Source organism: Pygocentrus nattereri, chromosome 19 (genome assembly GCF_015220715.1).
Source record: "Pygocentrus nattereri isolate fPygNat1 chromosome 19, fPygNat1.pri, whole genome shotgun sequence".
NCBI lineage: Eukaryota > Metazoa > Chordata > Actinopteri > Characiformes > Serrasalmidae > Pygocentrus > Pygocentrus nattereri.
In genome coordinates, this window is record NC_051229.1 from 12,517,489 (window position 1) to 12,537,004 (window position 19,516).

The window sequence follows — 19,516 nt, forward strand, 5'->3', positions numbered from 1 at the left end:
GAATGATATGTTTCTCTGTTCAATTTGCCAATTTTCTTCCTTTTTAATTATTTTCCTTTCTCAGTAAATGCTTCTTGTCAGCTATGCATCCTTTCAGACTCATTGTGTTGTCTTCTCACAGTGGAAGGATGGACAAACACCTGTGGATGTTTTCAGATCTGAAGCAGCTTGATTTTCTCCTCTTTCTCAAAGATGAAAGCTTTAAATGCTGTTTGCCTGATGGGGAAAGTTTTGGTGGTCTACCACGTCTTGCATGGTTAATAGGAAATTAAATGAAATAAATTTAGGGTGGTCTGACTTTTGCACAATATTGTACATTTTCAAAAGACTTATTTAAAAAGATGCCAGTGGGACTCTTTTGACAGAGCTTTCATTTGGTGGCATTTTTGAATGCGCTAGTCTGCAGATAGTGGATGGTCATTTAGGGTCTGAAGCAGCTGTGAGTGTTGAATGTTGCGGTTAGACTGTAAACACTGACAAACAGAGCTGTACTCATCATCATCATCATCATCATCATCATCGTTAACCACTTAGTCCAGATAGGTTTGCGGTTGCAATCGGGAGAGCAGAGAATCTAAGACGACCCTGTCCCCCGTAACTTCCTCCAGCTCATTCCCGGGGACCCCAAGCTGCTCCCAGGCCAACTTGGAAATATAATCCCTCCAGCGGGTCTTAGGACGACCCCAGGGTCCTGTCCTGGTAGCGGCTCTACTCAGAGCTCCTCCCAGATAACTGCCCTCCTCACCCTATCAAGTTCAGTGTAGCCTGCCACCCTGCGAAGAAAGGAAATTTCTGAGATTTGTATTCGATCTCACTCTTTCGGTCATTACCCACCACTCATGACCATAGGTGAGGATCGGAATGTAGACCGACTGGTAAACAGAGAGCTTTGCCTTGTGGCTCAGCTCCCTCTTCACCACTATGGTACAGTGACTGCATTACTGCTGCCACCTGTCCCAGCCTGTGGCCGATCTCACGATCCCTTTTCCCATCTCTTGTAAACCAGACCCCAAGATACTTAAACTCCACCACCTGGAACGAGTCTTTTCTCCTTATCTCGAGTGGGTATGCCATCTTTTTCTGGGCTAGGACCATGGGCTTAGACTTGGAGCTGCTGATCTGCGTACCAACCGTTTCACACTTACTTGCAAACTGCTCCAGTGAGCACTGGAGGCATCCATGTGATCCAGCCAAAAGAACATCAACATATGCAAATAGCATAGAGGCCACCCTCTGGCCTCCATACATAATGCCCTCCTGACCTTGGCTGCGCCTTGACACCCTGTCCATGAATATCACGAACAGGAGTGGAGACAAGGCACAACCATGGCAGAGTCCATGCCGTTGACCTCCCACAAGATATCTGGGGGAACGCGGTCATAAGCCTTCTCCAATGCCCCCTCAACAATCTGTGCGAGGGTGAAAAGCTGGTCCATTATTCCATCGCTGGGATAGAATCTGCATTGTTCCTCCTCAATCTGAGGTTCCACTATTGGTTGAATTCTTGTTTCCAGCACCTTGGCATTGACTTTCCCAGGGAGGCTGAGCAATGTGATACCCCGGTAGTTGGCACACACCCTCCAGTACCCTTTCTTAAAAATAGGGACCACCACCCTGATCTGCCAGTCCAAGGGTACTGTTCCCGAGGTCCATGCAATATTGCAGAAGTGTGTCAGCCACAACAGCGCTACAATATCCAGAGCCTTTAGCATCTCCAGATGAATCTCATCCACCCCTGGTGCCTTGCCACTGAAGAGTTTACCAACTACCTCAGTGACCTCCACCAGGGAAATGGAACTTGACATGCAGGAACCCTCTGGCCCTGACTCCCGTGGGGGAGGCATGTCCCCCGGATTAAGGAGTTCCTCAAAGTGCTCCTTCTACCAACTGATAATATCATCTGAAGTCAGAGTTTCTCCACGCCTGCTGAATACAGCTTGGGCAAAGCCACCCTGACCGCTCCTGAGTTGCTGGACAGTTGCCCAGAACTCCTCGAAGCTAACCAGAAGTCTTTTTCCATGGCTTCGCCAAACTCCTCCCACGCCCCGGATTTTGCTTCTGCCACTGCTACCGCTACCACCTTTTTTGCCTGTTGGTACCTATCTGCTGAGAGAGGAGTCCTTTGGGGCATCCAGTCCCTAAAGGCCTCTTTCTTCAGCTTGACGGCCTCCCTCACCACCGGTGTCCACCAGGGGGCTCTTGGGTTACCACCCTGACAGGCACCCACAAGCTTTTGGCCACAGCTAAACCTGGCAGCTTCCACGATGGAAGTTTTGAACAGGGTCCATTCAGACTCCATGTCCCCTACCTCCTCTGGGACATAAGAGAAGCTCTCCCTGAGGTGAGAGTTAAAATAATTTCAAACAGGGACCCTCACTATTCGCTTTGGCCTACTGGGTCTGACCATCAGTCTTCCCTGTCATCTGATCCAACACCCCCACCCCATTTCTGAATTCTAGGGTCAAAGCTTTAGGGGTGTGGAGTATCCAATGAGACCAGCCCCGCCCTCATGTTTTTTTTCTTCTCATTATATCTTCTGTCATTCTACAACATTAATTAGCTGATGCACATACAGACAGTACTGGTCTAGAACCTTGGCTTTAATATCAACACATAGGCTGACCAATGGCACAACAGCTGACTTCTCTCATTCAAACAGTGGACAGTCATTGATTGACAACCTGCAACATTAGCTTACTAGATAAAAAAACACCAGTTAGCTAACAATAACAACATAAAGAGTGATCTGTGATTGAGCGCAGCAAAAATGAGGACTGCTGCTAATGATTGTAATGTGTTTGTGCTGATAGATAACACATTTTTGTCTGCACTACTTACTGGAGCCACCACAACACACAGTCACACTGTAACTGACTGGCTCTGAGCGCGCTCAGTACAGTCACTTCACGGCTTCAGGGAGAGTAGAGAGAAAGTGGATCATAATATTTGCTTATTAGAAACTTCCATTTTTAAAAAAGAGACTTTTTACTCTTATTTTTAGTGGTGCTGGGACTCAATTTATGGGCATAGACACACCTATGGATTGAACATGTCATTAAAGAAAAGGGATACATGTAATAGGCAATTTTTTACATGAACATTAAAGGGTTAAAGGGCCCTTATTACAGATTTAAAAAAAATACAGTTTTCAAAATTTTCACTCTCCAACTTGGAACCATTTGCCAACTGTCTTTTGCACACATGAATTAGACATCTGCATTTAACCCCTCCATGTAGTGAAACACTGACATACATGCACACTAGTGAACACAGACACATGCACACATGCACACACACAAGGGGGCAGTTAGCACACTTGCCTGGAGTGGTGGGCAGTTCTATCCACGGTGCCCAGGGACCTGTTGGGGGTTGGGTGCTTTGCTCAAGGGCACTTCAGTCACATACTGTTGGCTGAGGGATTGAACCGACAACGAGGCTGGTTCCCTAACCTCTAGCCCACAGCTGCCCCCAGCCCATACATACGTATTTGTGATGCTTTAAAACTCATGTATCTGCCCATTCAGCATACAACAGTTTAGCTCCGCCCACTCACACTGATGTTATGAGTGTTTCTGCCTGGACTGCTTCTTGATTGTAGTGAAAATCAGAACATAGCTCATTTACATATATCTGCCTTGAAGACCCAGGAAAAAACAGCCTTTTTAAAAGAATTTTAAAAAAATGAATTATGACGGTTTATAAACTCAGTAGTTAAAACAGTAATTATCTATTTATCTAATTATCTATTTACAGCCATTTCTGATTGCAAAATAACTGTGTATAGCTATTTGAGAGATTTGGTCACATCTTTTAGAAGTTAAGGCTTTCTGGACATTAGTTATTGTAAGTTCATTCTTATTTCTCAGTTATTATTGAATCATCTACAGCTCTGTTGGTCATTGAAACCTTATTCATTTTAAGAGCTTCTTACAGGTTTTAGCAACCTGTATAAAATAAATAGCTCTATACCAGCCAGTCTATTGAAAGAGTCACTGTGAAACTGCTGCAAAGTAAAATATGTTAACATGTCTGCATAAACTTTGAGTAAGTATTGAATGCCTTTGAGAAGCTTCAAATGTGTGTTTAATCCAAAATGGCCAAAAGCAAATCACTGTTAACAATTACTAAGCAACTACTACCCATAGGGAAAGATGGTTCTTCAAGGGCTCTTTAGAAGGGAATTGTTCTGTTTAGAACCATGAATTCTATTTAGAATCGTTTCATGGTTAAATGGTTCTTTGCACAGCGCAATTGTTCTTCAGTTTGATCGGTAATGTGTTGAATATACTTTGATATAGAACCTTTTTCAAAGGTTCTGTATAGCACCAAAAAGAGTTGTTATTGTTGCTATTGTTATGATATCAACCACATAACAATAAGAGAGTAGCTATATCTAGAACCGTTTTCAAAAAAGACCACATATAATACATTCTCCCATCAATCTGAAGAACCATTTGACTATGCAAAGAACCATTTAAGCATGAAATGTTTCTATATAGAACTCTTGGTTCTAAAAAGAACCATTCCCTTTACTAAAGGACACTTGAAGAAGCACCTTTTTAAAAAGTGTAGAGATGTTTTCACTGAATCCTGCCATTCAAGCTGAAGTCACTTAATATGCCTGTTACAAGCTTAAAACAAGGAATGTCTTTTACAAGTTTTAAATGCCCATATTTAATCTAAATCCACCAAAAATGTTCAGGGAAATGAGCATTCTAATAAACTTGTTTTGACTAAATTTTGATGTTTATGGCCTAAACGGAACATTTCCATAGGGCATTTCCATATAATGTGTGAAGTATTAAAGGTGCTAGAACATTCAACAGAAAGAAAGAACATGTTTTAGCGTTTGTGTTTTAGTTTGTTCTGCTAAGATGAATTAGCCTGGGTGAGTACAGTCAAGCAATTAGCAAAGTGAATGAAAAATAAAAAAACAGCTGACTTAAGATGGACATGTTTGTTGACCTTACTCCAGTTCCAGGAAGAGTCTACACAGTAAGACACACTGTTATATTTTGTAATGGAACAAAGCTTGATATCCTGAAGAAGGAAAACGTGACGTGCAGTGTTTGCTCTTAATGTTCTGAAACTGCAGCGCTTTGCTCTGGGTGATTTTAGAGTACACTCCCCTCTTTAAAGCAGAGCTTGAATTTAAACCACATTCATATCATCTCCGTCCTGTTGCTCCTCATTTAGGTTGTTATCAGAAGGTGCCAGTGTGTGCTCAGTTTCTAGAAAAAGCTTGTCTGCTGCTTGAGTGACAGCTGCTGTCAGAGAGCTGCTGACTACTTATGAACCACTAGTGAACCAGCGTGCACACTGCTTCATCTGCTTCCCTGTTGATTTTTTCTCTCTCTGTCTCTGTCTCTGTCTCTCTCTCTCTCTCTCTCTCTCTCTCTCTCTCTCTCTATCTATCTGTCTCCAAACAGAACAAAATATCCAATGTTTGTTTGGTTTATTTCTCTGTACTTTTTGTGTTTGTTTGGTTTTATTTCTCTGTACTTTTTTGTGTTTCAGCATTTTAATTGTAATTTGTCCATATTTTCAAGCACAATACATAGTCGTATGCAAAGGTTTGTGCACCACTGGTCAAGCATTTGGGCCCCATGCAGGTTTTATCTGGACTGCATGGGTTTTACCTGGGCATGGGCTGTTAGTAGGCTTTTTGAAGGGCTGCATGCCCCAATTGGGTTATAGCCATGGGCCCCAGTTAGGCTACATTAATGGGTCTCAGCTGGTAATGTTGTGGGCTCAAGTTCAGCTACAGTTGTGGGCCCCAGTTGGGTTACAGTTGTGGGCCCCAGTTGAGTTACAGTTGTGGGCCTCAGTTGGGTTACAGTTGCGGGCCCCAGTTGGGATACAGCTGTAGGCCCCAGTTGAGTTACAGTTGTAGGCTCCAGGTAGGTTCATGTTGTAGGCCCGAGTTGGGTCACGGTTGTGACCCCCAGTTGAGCTACAATTGTATGCACCAGTTGAGCTACAGTTGTGGGCTCTAGGTGGGTCACAGTTGTGGCCCCCAGTTGTGTTAATGTTGTAGGCCCCAGTTGGGCCAAATAAAGAAAATATAAAATGTGTCTGGTGCAAACGTTATGGCACATTTTCAGCTGTTGTAAATGGACCTCAGATTAAAGAATAAAATAAAACATTGGAGGTACTAGAAGTATGTTCAGAGCTCTTGGAAGAGGCCTCAGTGCTCTATGGCAAGCTTCTAAACTCCAATCCTGCCTGCTAATAGTCCTGTATGATAGCTGTACACAGTCAGCATCACAAAATAGACAGTTACGTTATGTTGCCTATGCCTACAGTAATCTACAGTAAAACACTAAAACATCTTCCTCTTTCCTCATAAATCTGCTGTGGTGTGTGTTGTAGAGGCACGGTGCCCAGCTGATTCTACAGCTTACTCTGAGGGTTCCTATCATTATCTGATAAAGCACCCGAGTGCTGAGTTAGATGTAATTGGATTTAGAACCAAAGGGCAGGAGTACAGAGGGGATGTGTGTGTGTGTGTGTGCGTGCGCATGTTTGCATGTGTGTGTGTCAGGTCTTTATGCACACAAATTGTTTTAATGCCTTTTTAGGGTGTAAGGTACATGTGTTATGTGTCACATATATGTCAGTAACTATTTGCTTATCTCATTACTGCTTAATTAAATTATTAACTTGGAAATGAAGATGGAATTCAGAGTGGTTTGATGTGCAATGTGCCATTCTCAAGAACAACACCATGTATTAAAGGTGTTAACCATGTATAACCTACATTTTTCTTGTATTTTATTTTTTCTTTTGGGGTCCACTGATAATATTTCTGTGATCATATGCGTCAAAAAAACTAAATTACAAAAAGGAGAAGGAAAAAACATGCATTACTTTCAAAGGAAGTCAATGGAACCAGACTTTTTTCCAAGTCATTTTGGCCATTTATTTTGTTCCATCCTTCATGAAATTCACACACAATATAAAGGCCACTTTTGAATTATGTCAAAAAATGGAGATACAACATTTTGTTTCGACAACAGTGATATGTTAAGAAAGTGTTTCTTGTGACATTACAGAAACAGTGCATTCAAAATAGGCGGTTTGTGGGACATATATAATGTATATATTTATATAAAATATAAAATGTGGATGGTGCAAACATTATGGCACATTTAATATCAGCAAATGAATACAAATAGTGCACTAAAATCTACAGGAAAAATGCCATATTTAGGTGTATTCTCTGTAGAAGATGTATTTACTTATTTTTACTTAGAAAATCAACAAAACATGTCATTTGCCCAGGGTATTAAAGCTTTTGCATACAACTAAATATGCTAGTTTAACTATCACAGTTTGTGGCTATATAAGTATTAAGCTGCTTTTTTCCCCTGCAACTATAATGGGGCATCTGTAGAATAGGCATAGTATGGTATGGAGCCAAAAATCCAATTCCCTTGCTTTTTGAAATTAAACAACTTGATGAATATGCAAACACTGTTAAAGTTTCAAAATGTACTGTTCACTGTCCAGTCCACACAGTGCATATATGGAAATTATGCTGCAATGTTTAAATTCTTGTTTTTTAAATTTTTGTGTCACAACACTTACATGCACACCTATTCAGCCTGCATGGGTTTAGCTCTGCCCACTTATGCTGCAGTTATAAGGAGTGTTTAACTGCTTTTTCAATGAGGCACAATACAGAGTAGCAAATCATGACAGAGCACATTTACATGTACACTCTATTGCCAAAAGTATTCACTCATCTGCCTTCACACGCATATGAACTTGAGTGACATCCTGTTCTTAATCCATAGTTTGGACATAGGTTACATATATGGGCTGTATGGACTGCTTAGTAAACTATTTGCTTTAAAAAGTTTTACAATGTTTACATATTACCTCAACTATTTAGTTAAAAAAAATTTAGCCTTTCCGTATGTTCTGAAAAAATGGACCTTTCCATATGTTCAGAAAGTGTGTGCACAGTCACTGTGCATCCAACAATAAAGGTAGTTCAGCTTCATTTATTGTGTCTAGAACTGTCAAAGTTAATTAAGCTGTAAATTATTTACGCCACTAATTCTTTAAATGTTGTTAATGTTCTTTGTTTGACCCTTCCACCCATCTGTTGTAGTTCAGGCTGATGTGAGGTATCCCATCTGTGGTAGTGCAGGCTGAAGCCCAGCTGTCTATATGCTGTATGTTGCTATGATAGACAGGAGACCTATAGATAAATCAACAAGCAGCAAACTAACAAAAGCAGTTCCCGTACATGTCACCTCAATAGCCTTCATTGTAATAAGAACCCATGTGTTGTATGAATGAGAAAGAGAGAGACCTTTTAACTGTAAGGATGCACTGAAATGAGAGTTGTGGGCCATTATACAATAATTCTCTTGTACATATGTGCTGATTTTGATACATAAGCACATATGAAATTAATACATTTAAATGGGATCCACCTGGGTGAATAGTAATGTGTATTTCTTTAGAGTTTCAAACAGTAGAGGGCTATTGAAATTCTTTCTAAGGCAAGGGTTTCCTCAGAAACGTTAACGTTAAGGACTCACACAAGAAACACTGTGTTGTGCCACGCAGTGTAGCATAGCATCAAGTAGCATGCTTCCATGGAGAGCCGATAAACACCAGGTTCAAACTAAATCAAATAAAATTTTCAGCCTCACTCATCATGCTTGCCATCAATTTACTACTTCTTCACAAACTAGCTATTTTTGAGCTGAAAGATACCAACTGATAAAGACTAGGCTAGTTAAGTTAGCTGAGGTAACATTAGCATGTGTCTGTTTATCTAAAAGACTGATTGCCTTTTCCGTGTGAATTTCAAGCCACATGTGATCTACTATGGCCTTCCGTGGTCTCAACGTGGCTTTAAGGTAATCTATGGTAATATACAGAGTGGTGCTGTGATGCAATTAAAATCTGACCAGTGCTCTGAGTCAGTGTGTGATGGCCATTATGCCATAAATGAGTGCAGATAACTGAACGTACAAATAAATGCAAACCATGCTAGCGTTAGCCTCTTTAACTGAATAGTTGAGTCAGGGTTACTTAAGTCACCTTGTAAAGGAAAATGAAAATGCAACAGACCCTCGATCACCTCCTGTTATGTAGCCTTTTGCATCTGAAGTAGTTCATTTTGTTTTTGAGGCAGCGGACATATGAAGGAATAGCCAGTCTTTTGGGGTCAGTTTTAACCTAAAATGGACACCAGAGCGATTGCCACCCTTCCTGCCTGGGAAGCCACCTGAGCAATACAATTTGTTCACATGTGCACACATACACACACAATGTTTGTGTGTGTGTGTGTGTGTGTGTGTGTGTGTATGTGTGTGTGTGTGTGTGTATGTGCGCGCACATGAGGACCAATACTGGCAGGTATGTGAGTGTTTTACGGGAAATGGCGTGAATGAGTAAGAATGTGTGACGATAGGAGGCTGTATAAATCCTCTGCTTTGCCTCAGACTAGATACTGACGGAGATTTTTACAGCCTTGTCAGATCATTAAATCTTCTCTTTCTCACAGATTCCCGTAAACACACTCTCCCTGCAGCTGTCCTACACACTCCGCTGACTGCATCACTCCAGCTGTTCCAGAATGATTGCTTTTTCCTCACAGCATTCATAATAAACCATTAGAATACCAAGAGAAACATAGAAACATCTAACTGTTTTTTAGATGATGATACAATGTCCTGGACAAGGTTATAGTCAGGTTATATTGACATGTTCAGGCTTGAGTCAGGGCAAGTTCATTATTTTACAAAGATAAGAGGTACATATTTTGGGTTTAAAAACAATATAGATAAAAAAAAAATACCATATTGTTAAATCAATTATGATTAGTGGGCAGATTGCATGGTAATAATGCATATTTAAAAATTTCCTAGCAATATTTTTTGGAATCTTTGTAAAGCTATGCATGGTTTGTTTCTCTTCAGTTACGTTCACTTTTATTGAACCAAACTGTAAAGTCACGTCGAAGTACTTGATTAATTCTAATGAATAATCCTCACTGCATACCATACTTTGCACTGCATTACTCATATATTATATATACTAATATAATCAGTAGTGAGAGCCTTAGAATTTTTTCAGTACACTGATGTATGAGTGTAAATGTCTGACCTCAGCAATTAGATTTGATTACTTTATTATTTTGTTACAACAATATTATACAATACAAACTGTTTACACAGTAATGGAATATAGACAATACAGGAATACACTTTTTATAGCCTGAGAATTTTATTTTGGCTATACCATGAAAGCCATACCATTGGTGAAACATACTATAAACAATAGTGCTGTGCTGATATGGGAATTGTGGATTGATATCCCAGATTTTTCCTGTACATAGTATCTGAGCCAGTATATAAATGTTGGGACTACATCTAACAAGATTAGCATCAGAGAGAAATATAATATTATTGATATTTATAGGGTTAAATTGCCTAAACGTACTATCAAACAACAATTTGATATATCAGCAAAATTCAATTGTTGAAAAAGCAATTTCAAAGCAATTATATTCCAATACTGACGTGATTAGTGGTCATGTGCCCTTGATAATCAGTTATTATCAGTTATAACAAAATCTGAGCAGATGGTGGATTCTTCACAATGTATTGATGCACTTTCACACCTCTAATACTGCGTTTACATGTTGGAGTTGTATGCGTGGTATGTGACTGACAGCAGCATGAAGCTCCACAAGTGTTGCCATGGTAACAGCGTTACCAGCAGAAATGGTTGCCCATCCAGGAGAACTTTAGCAGTATTGATTGTTTATTTAATGTGAGAAAAGGCAGGACGATGCTCTGTGCTCTTTTATGTTTTATGTACAGTACTTGGCTGGAATTCAAGAATAAGACGTTTGGCATCCTTGGCTCCCCAAAAAAGCAACATCTGGTTTGTTCTACCACTGCAGTCAAAAGCTGGCAAAAATTGGGAAGATTTTCCTCGTGACAGAATATTCTGCTGACCACGGTACTCTGTCCTCAGTGCTGGCAGATGCAGAATTTTTTATTGTCATACTGTGGAATATCCGGTCATCTGTCTGCTGGCAGTTTATAAACTCAGCATAACTCATCTAGGTAGAAGTGTGGACTTGAATTATATGACTTGAAATCAAGTCAGACTGGAGTCATGAATGTGACTCAACAAAATCAAAAAAGACTTGCGACTCGACTTTGATTAGAACATCAGTGGCTGGACCTGAGAGCCTCAATAAAGTAGAAGAAATGTGAGAGGCATCTAACTGCAGATGGGACTCTACATAGTGGGTTATGGATTCATTTTGTGCTGTGAATCTGATATACAGCAATGTCATCAAATGTCTGTTGTGCTTATGCTTGGTTTATTTTATTTCAGAAAACAAGTGAAGTGTGAGAATCCAGGTACGCCTACATAAGCTAGAAACAAGTGAAGCATCAGTAGTAGCATCAGTAAGCCATCGCTCAGCACTTAAAGTCCAGTCTTGCTGGAGAAATTTACCAGGCAAAGAGACCATGTTCCTGATCATACTAAAAGAAAAGAAGTTCTCTATATTTAAACCATTTTAACGGCTTCTGCAACCGCAATTTTTTTTATTCACCAGCTTAATTTTTGAATTTGCCATTCCACCTTAACTGGTGCAGCAGTTTACATTCTGCACTGTTTAAGGTGGAACGGAAAGTTTGATTAAGAAGCTCACTTCAGCTTTTATTTTATTTTATTTATGTTTGAGTATATCATTATGCCTGTCATGGTTATCCTTGTACCATGAATTTCATATTTTATTTGCAGTAGTAAAAAAAAATATATGTTTATGTGTATACATATTTATATGTATATACATATATGTCCATACACACTACTCACATGGTAACTACTAAGGCCATATTACCATCATTTTTGGCATTCACTGTTGAAACAGCCTTATATTAGCTGAAACATGCATACTGACTTGTTCAAGATTAGGACTTTGGACATGACTTAAGGCTTGCTTGTACTCTCTTAGCAAACAGGGTTCAATATAATTCCAAAAAAGGGGTTATTTGGCTTGTACCAATAGTGGAACCCTTTTTGGTGCTATATAGAACCATCTACAACACATCCTCCATCAGTCTGAAGAGCCCTTTCACAATGCAAAGAACCATTTATTTATGCAAAGGGTTCTTTGGGTGTTCATGATTCTATATATAACCATTTTCTTTACTAAAGAACCCTTGAAGAGCCATCTTTTTTAAGAGTCTATTGATTTGGGACTCGACTTGAGGCTTGCCTGTACTGACTCAAGACTTGAATTGACTTGACTTGGGCCTCAAGAGTCAAAAATTGAGACTTGTTAGTAACTTGTCCTCATCTCTGTCTGTAGGTATAACAGTAGGGAATTAATGAGTACAGGTTTCAAAGCACAAACTAAAGCCTGAAAACTTGAAAGACTGAAAGAGTAAGAAATGTGCTCATTAAACTGAAGCCTTCTTTGTCTTTTCCAGGTTTTAGGCTGAGTGACCAACTTGTGAAGGTTGTGTGGGGGTCACTCCAGCCACTCCATTGTGAGGCCACTCAGCTCACTGTGACCGATCAGTCCAAACAGCAGTGGGCAGAATGAAGCGAACTGGGGCCATTTTCCTTCCCCTCCTCATCCTCCTCTTCATCTCTCTGGTGAGGAAACACGCAAAACATAGTCAACATGTGCACTATTTTAACCTAAATAGTCCGTGTCATGGAATCCCTTGCTTTAGTACAGTACGTTTCCACTGTGCATCAGTGTATTTCAGATGAACTCAGGCCAAGAGAAGTTGACGACGTTTCTGAAAATGACTTGAATGGGTGTTAATGACTTAACATTTATGACTACTGCTGGGTTTATTGATAATGGTTTGTCACGGTATTCCTGAGACCATGCTGTGATATCCATTTGACACACAATGATTCCACACACAATGATTTCTCTGGATTCCCTGAATCTTTGAATGATATTATGCACTGTTGAGACTAGGACTAGGCCTTTCCTGCTCCTTTTGATTGTCATATTTGTATCACTATGATTGCATCACATAATTTTGCAGTGCTTCTAGGCTTAAATCGCCTCTGTCCTTTTTTGAAACATGCAGGCTGTTCCATTTCAAGATGAGTGTATTTACTAAACTATTGGAAAGTAAAACATTCAAAATTTTGTCTTTTTACTTTTTAGTTTCTGTTTATATTTGCATTTCACATATTGTCCCAACCTTTGTTGAATCGAGGTTTGTAAAACCCTCATATATTTTATAAGAAAAATGCTATAAATGCAGGAAATAGGCACTTTAATTGAAAAGTATCAGTGAGGAAGTCCTTTTGGCAGGTGTTGTATCTATATGGATGTGTGGGTGTTAGCATGTTTGTGCTAGCTGGTTGTCCAGGTTTGTCTGTGTGGATTCACATGTGGATGGGTTTTGAAAGGGATGCGTATGCATCCATATGCAGTGGTAGAGTGGAGGAGCAGGGGCTGCTGGGAAACGGAGCGAATCCTCACGCAGCAGATGGCTTTGCTGACAGCCCATCTGCAGAGACCCCGCAGGCCCACCAGTGCCAGTTTCAGAAGACACCGAAGCTTTGGCTCATAACCATTACACAGGACTGTCTCTGAGCCTCAGAGCCGTGCTCCACAGAGAAATTAATGGAAATAAAAGAGCAGCATTGTTATTGTTTTGCCAGGAGTTTTTACTGTGCTGCTGTTGTTGTTGATACTACAGACATTTGAAATGTCTGGGCGCCCCTGGTCAAATGACAGGTTTTTTTGTTGATTTTCTAAGTAAATATAAGTAAACACACACTGTACAGAGAAAACACTTCTGCACAATTAGTTTATTTACAGAATTTTACATGTTGGGGAAAAATTAAACATAAAACGTGGTCTGCGCAAATGTTTTGGCACATTTTATATTTGCCAATGATGCGTATGTAAGACATTTGGCCATATCAGATCAGTCCCCCTTAAAAGATCAAACATGTTTTTGATGACACTTCACACCAGTTATACTGACTAATGCTGAATAAATAATGTTATTCACAAGTGCACAGAGGGCATGTGTGAGGCACTCTATGGCTGTAAAATGAACAGTGAATAACAAAATATGCCCAAACATGCCACAGATCACAGTCAGCACCTTAACCTCACCAGTTTAGTAAGCCAACAATAACCTTAAATAACCATTCACACAAGGTGCGGAATACAGGCAGTCCTGGATATGATGGCCCTCTGAGTGATAAAACAACATTTACACAGCAGACGAAAGCTGAGAACACAACAGCATTAAGGGAGAGGTAGCATAAACACAGATACAAATATGAGGACGCAAATACCAAAGAGAGAACGCAAATACACTACCAGAAACAAATCATTTAAAAACACTGCATTTGTAGAAAAGATACAAAAACTCACATCACTGAAACAATGAGCCAGGGCACAAGAGCAGTAACTCGGGCATGATGCTCCCGGCCACTAGAGGTCGATTCAGTGTCAGACTCACAGTTGGTTTGCAAGAATTCCAAAGAGGGTATTTGATGCAAAATATCGCCGGAAATTTATTATGAATAAATAGAAATACAAAATGAAATTTTGCAGTAATAGCCTGAAGTCCATAAACATCACATTAATAACTATTAGGAGCCCAGGATAGAGCAAGGTTGTTTGGCTGACAGGCCCCAATGGCGGCTGGGTGTCGAGGTGCCAACTGAGGCGCCAACTGAGGTCAATGACGGTATTGCTGCTCTGCCTTCCTTACCGTCTGGCATCTCAGTCACAGATTTATAGGGTGGCACCAATCACCTATAGGGGGCGCACACTCATAAAGCCAACAAAAGAGAACATATAAACAAACCATCAAAACACTTAAATATGGCTCATACAGTTTTTATATGTATGATGTGTACGTATTCCAAAATCAGTAAGCCGAGGAATCGTCAGTAAAAGGTTTGCTGGTAAATTTGTCTCATAATATTTCAGTGCTGTGAATTTTTATCTTTTCACCAAATGCAGGGTTTTTTAAATGCTTAACTTCTGGTAATTTTGTGTCTGCATTCTCTCTTTTCTGTTTGTGCTCTCACTTTGTATTTGTGTTTGTGCTCTGCCTTAATGTTGCTGTGTTCTCAGTTTTTGCTTGCTTTGTTGTTTTAATATGACTCAGCAGACCACCGTTCCAGGCCCCCTAATTTATCTCTTGGACCCCTTAATGTCTCATAATTGAAATTCTGGGGGTCGCTGAAAATAAACTTATGAAGTTATTAGGAAGGGGGTGAAAGCTCGATTCTTAGATGCATCGTGATGCGGGCGATTTTGAATCGATTCACAAATGTCAAAAATCGATTTTCTAAATATTTCATTTATAAAGTAACATTGACGGAATGCAAAAGGCGGAACTTGGAATTGCGGAAGTGGGTAAGTGAAGCCCCTCTGTGACGGCACCCAAGTGGATGAGCGAGAATCCTGACCGGCACCCTCTGTATTAAAAACCAGGTTAGGTCAGGAGTCACAACCCAAATGTTAAGAAGAGGCATTTTGTCCTTTCAACAAAGATCAAATGACCTTTGAGAGCCGCAACATTTAATGTCCAGTATGTGTCAGTGTGTGTTAATATCCTAGTATAGATAAAAATTTATAAACGAAAGCGCATTTACTTTGCTCTGCTTTAAGCTTTAATTGTAGCCGCTCTCCTCCCACCTCCTCCAGGAAACGCTTCCTCAAATGTTGAATTGTTTCTTGTAAAATGTCTCTGAACGTTCAGCTGTTTTATGAGACTGAAATCGCTTCTCAGAACGTAAATGAGGCGCCATTTAAGGTGGAACGGGAAAATTCAAAAGAGAAGCTGACACTTTCACAACTTTTTAGTGTTTGACAGTTTCTCATTGCAGATTTAACGTATCAGGAAACCACCTGCGCTGCTTATAAATGCGTATACGTCCATTTGTCTCCAAATGTACCAGCAAGCAACGTCAGAGCTTCTGTTCTTTGTCATTGAGAACCAGGGCTATGCTGCCCACTTTGGAGCCGAGATACAGCGACCAGCATTGAACATATTTAACTAACACAGTGACCCCCCTCATTCTCTACAACCAGACCAAAACTGAAAAATCACTGAATTAAATGACTGTAACATGTGCTGCATGAACATCTATTGCCACAGGATCTTATTTCACCATAACTGATCATTTTATTGCAGACATTTTATTGCAGAATTGAACCGTGAGGTGCCTAGAGATTCCCACCCCTAGAAGTTATGCTGTCCATTAAAAAAGGTGCTTAAATACAAATTCAGAGAAAGGTTTAGCTGCTTCACCTACAATCTGTGAACTTCTGTCTATGGAATTCCTAACTCACCAGTCCTGCCTCAGTGTGGCTCTGTTGCAAATTTGTTCACCCAGTAGGTCCTTTGTAGCCTAGTAACTGCAACTACCTTTATCAAACCCTAACCCTCACAACATCATATTTGTAAATTTCAAAACTTGTCCAATTCACCAAGATATGGTGGAAAGATAGAATTATTACTCATCTCTCAAACTGAAGGCAAAGAGAAGATGTGTAATATCTCAATTAATTGGTAGAAAACCATTACCAAACTAGACAAGAGCATTTCTAGAAGAAAATGTGAATATTAAAGAATACAAAACCAACAGCGCTGTGCTGTGTAGGTTAGCAGGCAGCCAGTATTGTGCACACTGCCTTCACAGTGGTACAGGTTGCACACTTTTTAGACACTCCCTTAAACAGTAACATGTCAGTGTTTTGCTGTTCAGAGCTTTTGTTCAGTAAAATTTACCAAAGTATTTTTTAAAATAAATTTGAACCTCTTCAGCACCTTGAGAGAACCAGTGGTTCCAAAACGCACTTCGTCATAGTCTTCATCAGTTAGTGAATAATTTACCTCATGGTTTTGTCATATAAATTAAGATGGACAAACCAAAATACACCCTGGAGAATAAATAAATGTAATAAATTTGGTTGTAATTTGTTCTCTGTGTTCTCAGGAGTCATAAAATGTAGGTCTGATCATTTTTGCATGTTTATTTCATGAGAAATTTGAATGTCTGGCTAACAATTGAAACTAACAATCAAACTGTTAGTCAGCATCTTCAGATCGCACAACACACAGAAGGGACTAGAGTAATTTTACACAACCAACAATAAAGAGCACGTGTTTTTGTACTGGATGTTACAAATATCCCACTTGTTCATCACTCATGCATATACGCCAGAGTCACTATCCAGGTCTCTGGCACTGGCTTTAGATGGAACTCATTATTCAGAGATCTGCTCAGTGTCAGGGAGGATTTCTGGTTGAGGAGTTGTTGAGTGGAGTGCAGAGCTACAAACTGTTTTTTTGTATGTATCAGGGAAATATCTGTCTAATTGCTAATGGCATGAAATGAAGATTAAATGAAGTGTAAATATCAAACATTGGAGCTTTTTATGTATCCCAACATCATTTGGTGTACCCCTAGGGGTACGCATGCTACATTTTGGGAACCACTGCTGTAGACTGTGTGTTCACGTATTTTCACAAAAAATGTAACCTTGGGTGTTTAAACCTTTTACATGCAACTGTCTTGAGGATGTTTTTGGAGTTTGGAACTCTGTGTGCTTCTTGAGAAACCACACTATTTGCATTTTATAACTTACATTAGAAAACAAATATCAATATTACACTACTGTGATTTACACTGATCATGCATAACATTATCACAGTAATCAGAGTATAAATAAAAGAGATTTTCCCTTTAATTGCTGTAAATGTTGAAGTTTTATCTGTAGATTTTACAGAGTCAGCATAGATGCCTTCAAACAGCTGAAAAACATTGCTGAGCTAGTTTGTGTTCAAAGTGACTCCAAATATTCTCTATATGTTTTATATCTAGACTCTGTCCAGACCTAAACCATCAGTGAAAAATATTATATTTTAGGCATTTTTTGGCCAAGAGTGTTCTTTTTACTGTTTTTTCCTGATTTGGAATAACAGTTTTGACTGGGGGGTCTCTGTCTTTTGCACAGTGCTGTAGTCATTTTATCATATTTCACACATGTTGACTGTATTTCATGCAATATTGTGATTGTACACACTTCATTAGCATTACATGTAAAGCTCATATGTACAGTCAGTGTCAGGGCTGCTTATTTCTTCTTTAGAGTGGGTGGAGGGCATCTGTCCCTAAACCTTTGAGAGTAAAGCCTTAATCTGCTGTTTAAATCAGTGTGGGGAGGAGAGTGGAGGAATGAAGTGAGGAGGGTGGCGGAGGAGGGAAGAGAAAGAGAGATACCAACTCACACATCTGCTGCTGTTTGTTGTGCTGTGTAATGTGGTGGATTAAATGTTTCTCTGTGTGTGTGTGTGTGTGTGTGTGTGTGTGTGTGTGTGTGTGTGTGTGTTTGTGTGTGTGTGTGTGTGTGTACGTACATGTGCTTTCTTCTCCCTGTTTTGAGGCACACAAAATCGGACCCATCATATCCACACACAGGAAATAAGACCTAAACTCATGCACGCACAAGTACAATCGCACAGATTTATTTTTATACCTCATCAGATTGTGGGGTTATATGAATGTCCCATATGTATTTTGTTGCTGTTGGAACACAATCTCGTATCTACAAAATGGTCACTTTACAGGAGAAGAAAAAAAAATCTTCTTGTGGAAGTTATGATAACCTATAAATGTCCCATATGTATTATATATCCGTAAATGCCTGTACATAATGATAATGTGTACTATAAGTATTTTTGTGTTGTATATCAGTACCTATATGTAAAAATAATGCATCGCATATGTGCTTTATATATGTAATTGCCTAAGTGATATGTCTGTAAATGTATATGTAATATGTCCCGTATTTATGTCTGTAAATACTTAAATATATTCATAATGGATCCCTTATATATAGGTACCATAGTACATATCATATATTTTGTCATCAGAAAACAAAACCTTATATCTTCAAAATGGAAACTTTACAGGAGAAGAAAAAAAAGCTTTTAAGCTTATTTTTTCCAAGGAACTTTCATACAATGTAATGGGCAACGTGTTTTCAAATCATACAAAAAAAAAAAAGACAAAGGGAGGGACAAAGTATTGTTTTGACAGTAACAATACATAAGCGTCTGTATGTAATACGTCATTTCTAAGCTCAGCCCTAAGCTCTAAGCTCGGAATGATTTGCTCTTGGCTCTTTATAAGGTATTGTTTTGTTGGTCCTGACACTGAAGGTTGCCCCTGTTTTTCTGTGGTTTGACTTCAAAGTGAGGACATTTTATCCTGAAAATGTATTAAAACAAACACACACGCACACATGCATGTACAATCAATCATGCTCTTTTATTTTCTTTCCTGGAAGACTGATAGCAGTTGTGTAATCCAAGGCAATACGTGCGTAGTTAACTCATGAGACATGTTCCGTGCAGGACTGAAGTATAATGTTTTAAGCTATGAATAGACTTGCAGCTTATGGATTAAGCTAATGTTGTTCTGTCGTGTTTACATGAATGCTTGGTGTTTGTCA

General features: G+C 39.5%; 1 protein-coding gene across 7 annotated transcripts in view; it reads left to right on the plus strand.

The window, feature by feature from the left end:
• The window catches only part of adcyap1r1a (adenylate cyclase activating polypeptide 1a (pituitary) receptor type I), a 67,166-nt gene that overhangs the window by 5,888 nt on the left and 41,762 nt on the right, over nucleotides 1-19,516 (plus strand). For all 7 annotated transcript variants that reach the window (XM_017707379.2, XM_017707377.2, XM_017707380.2 and 4 more), the window contains exon 2: nucleotides 12,483-12,651. In XM_017707379.2, coding sequence (XP_017562868.1) covers nucleotides 12,595-12,651 — 57 coding nt within the window. In that variant the 5' untranslated portion in view covers nucleotides 12,483-12,594. The remainder of the gene's footprint in view (nucleotides 1-12,482; nucleotides 12,652-19,516) is intronic.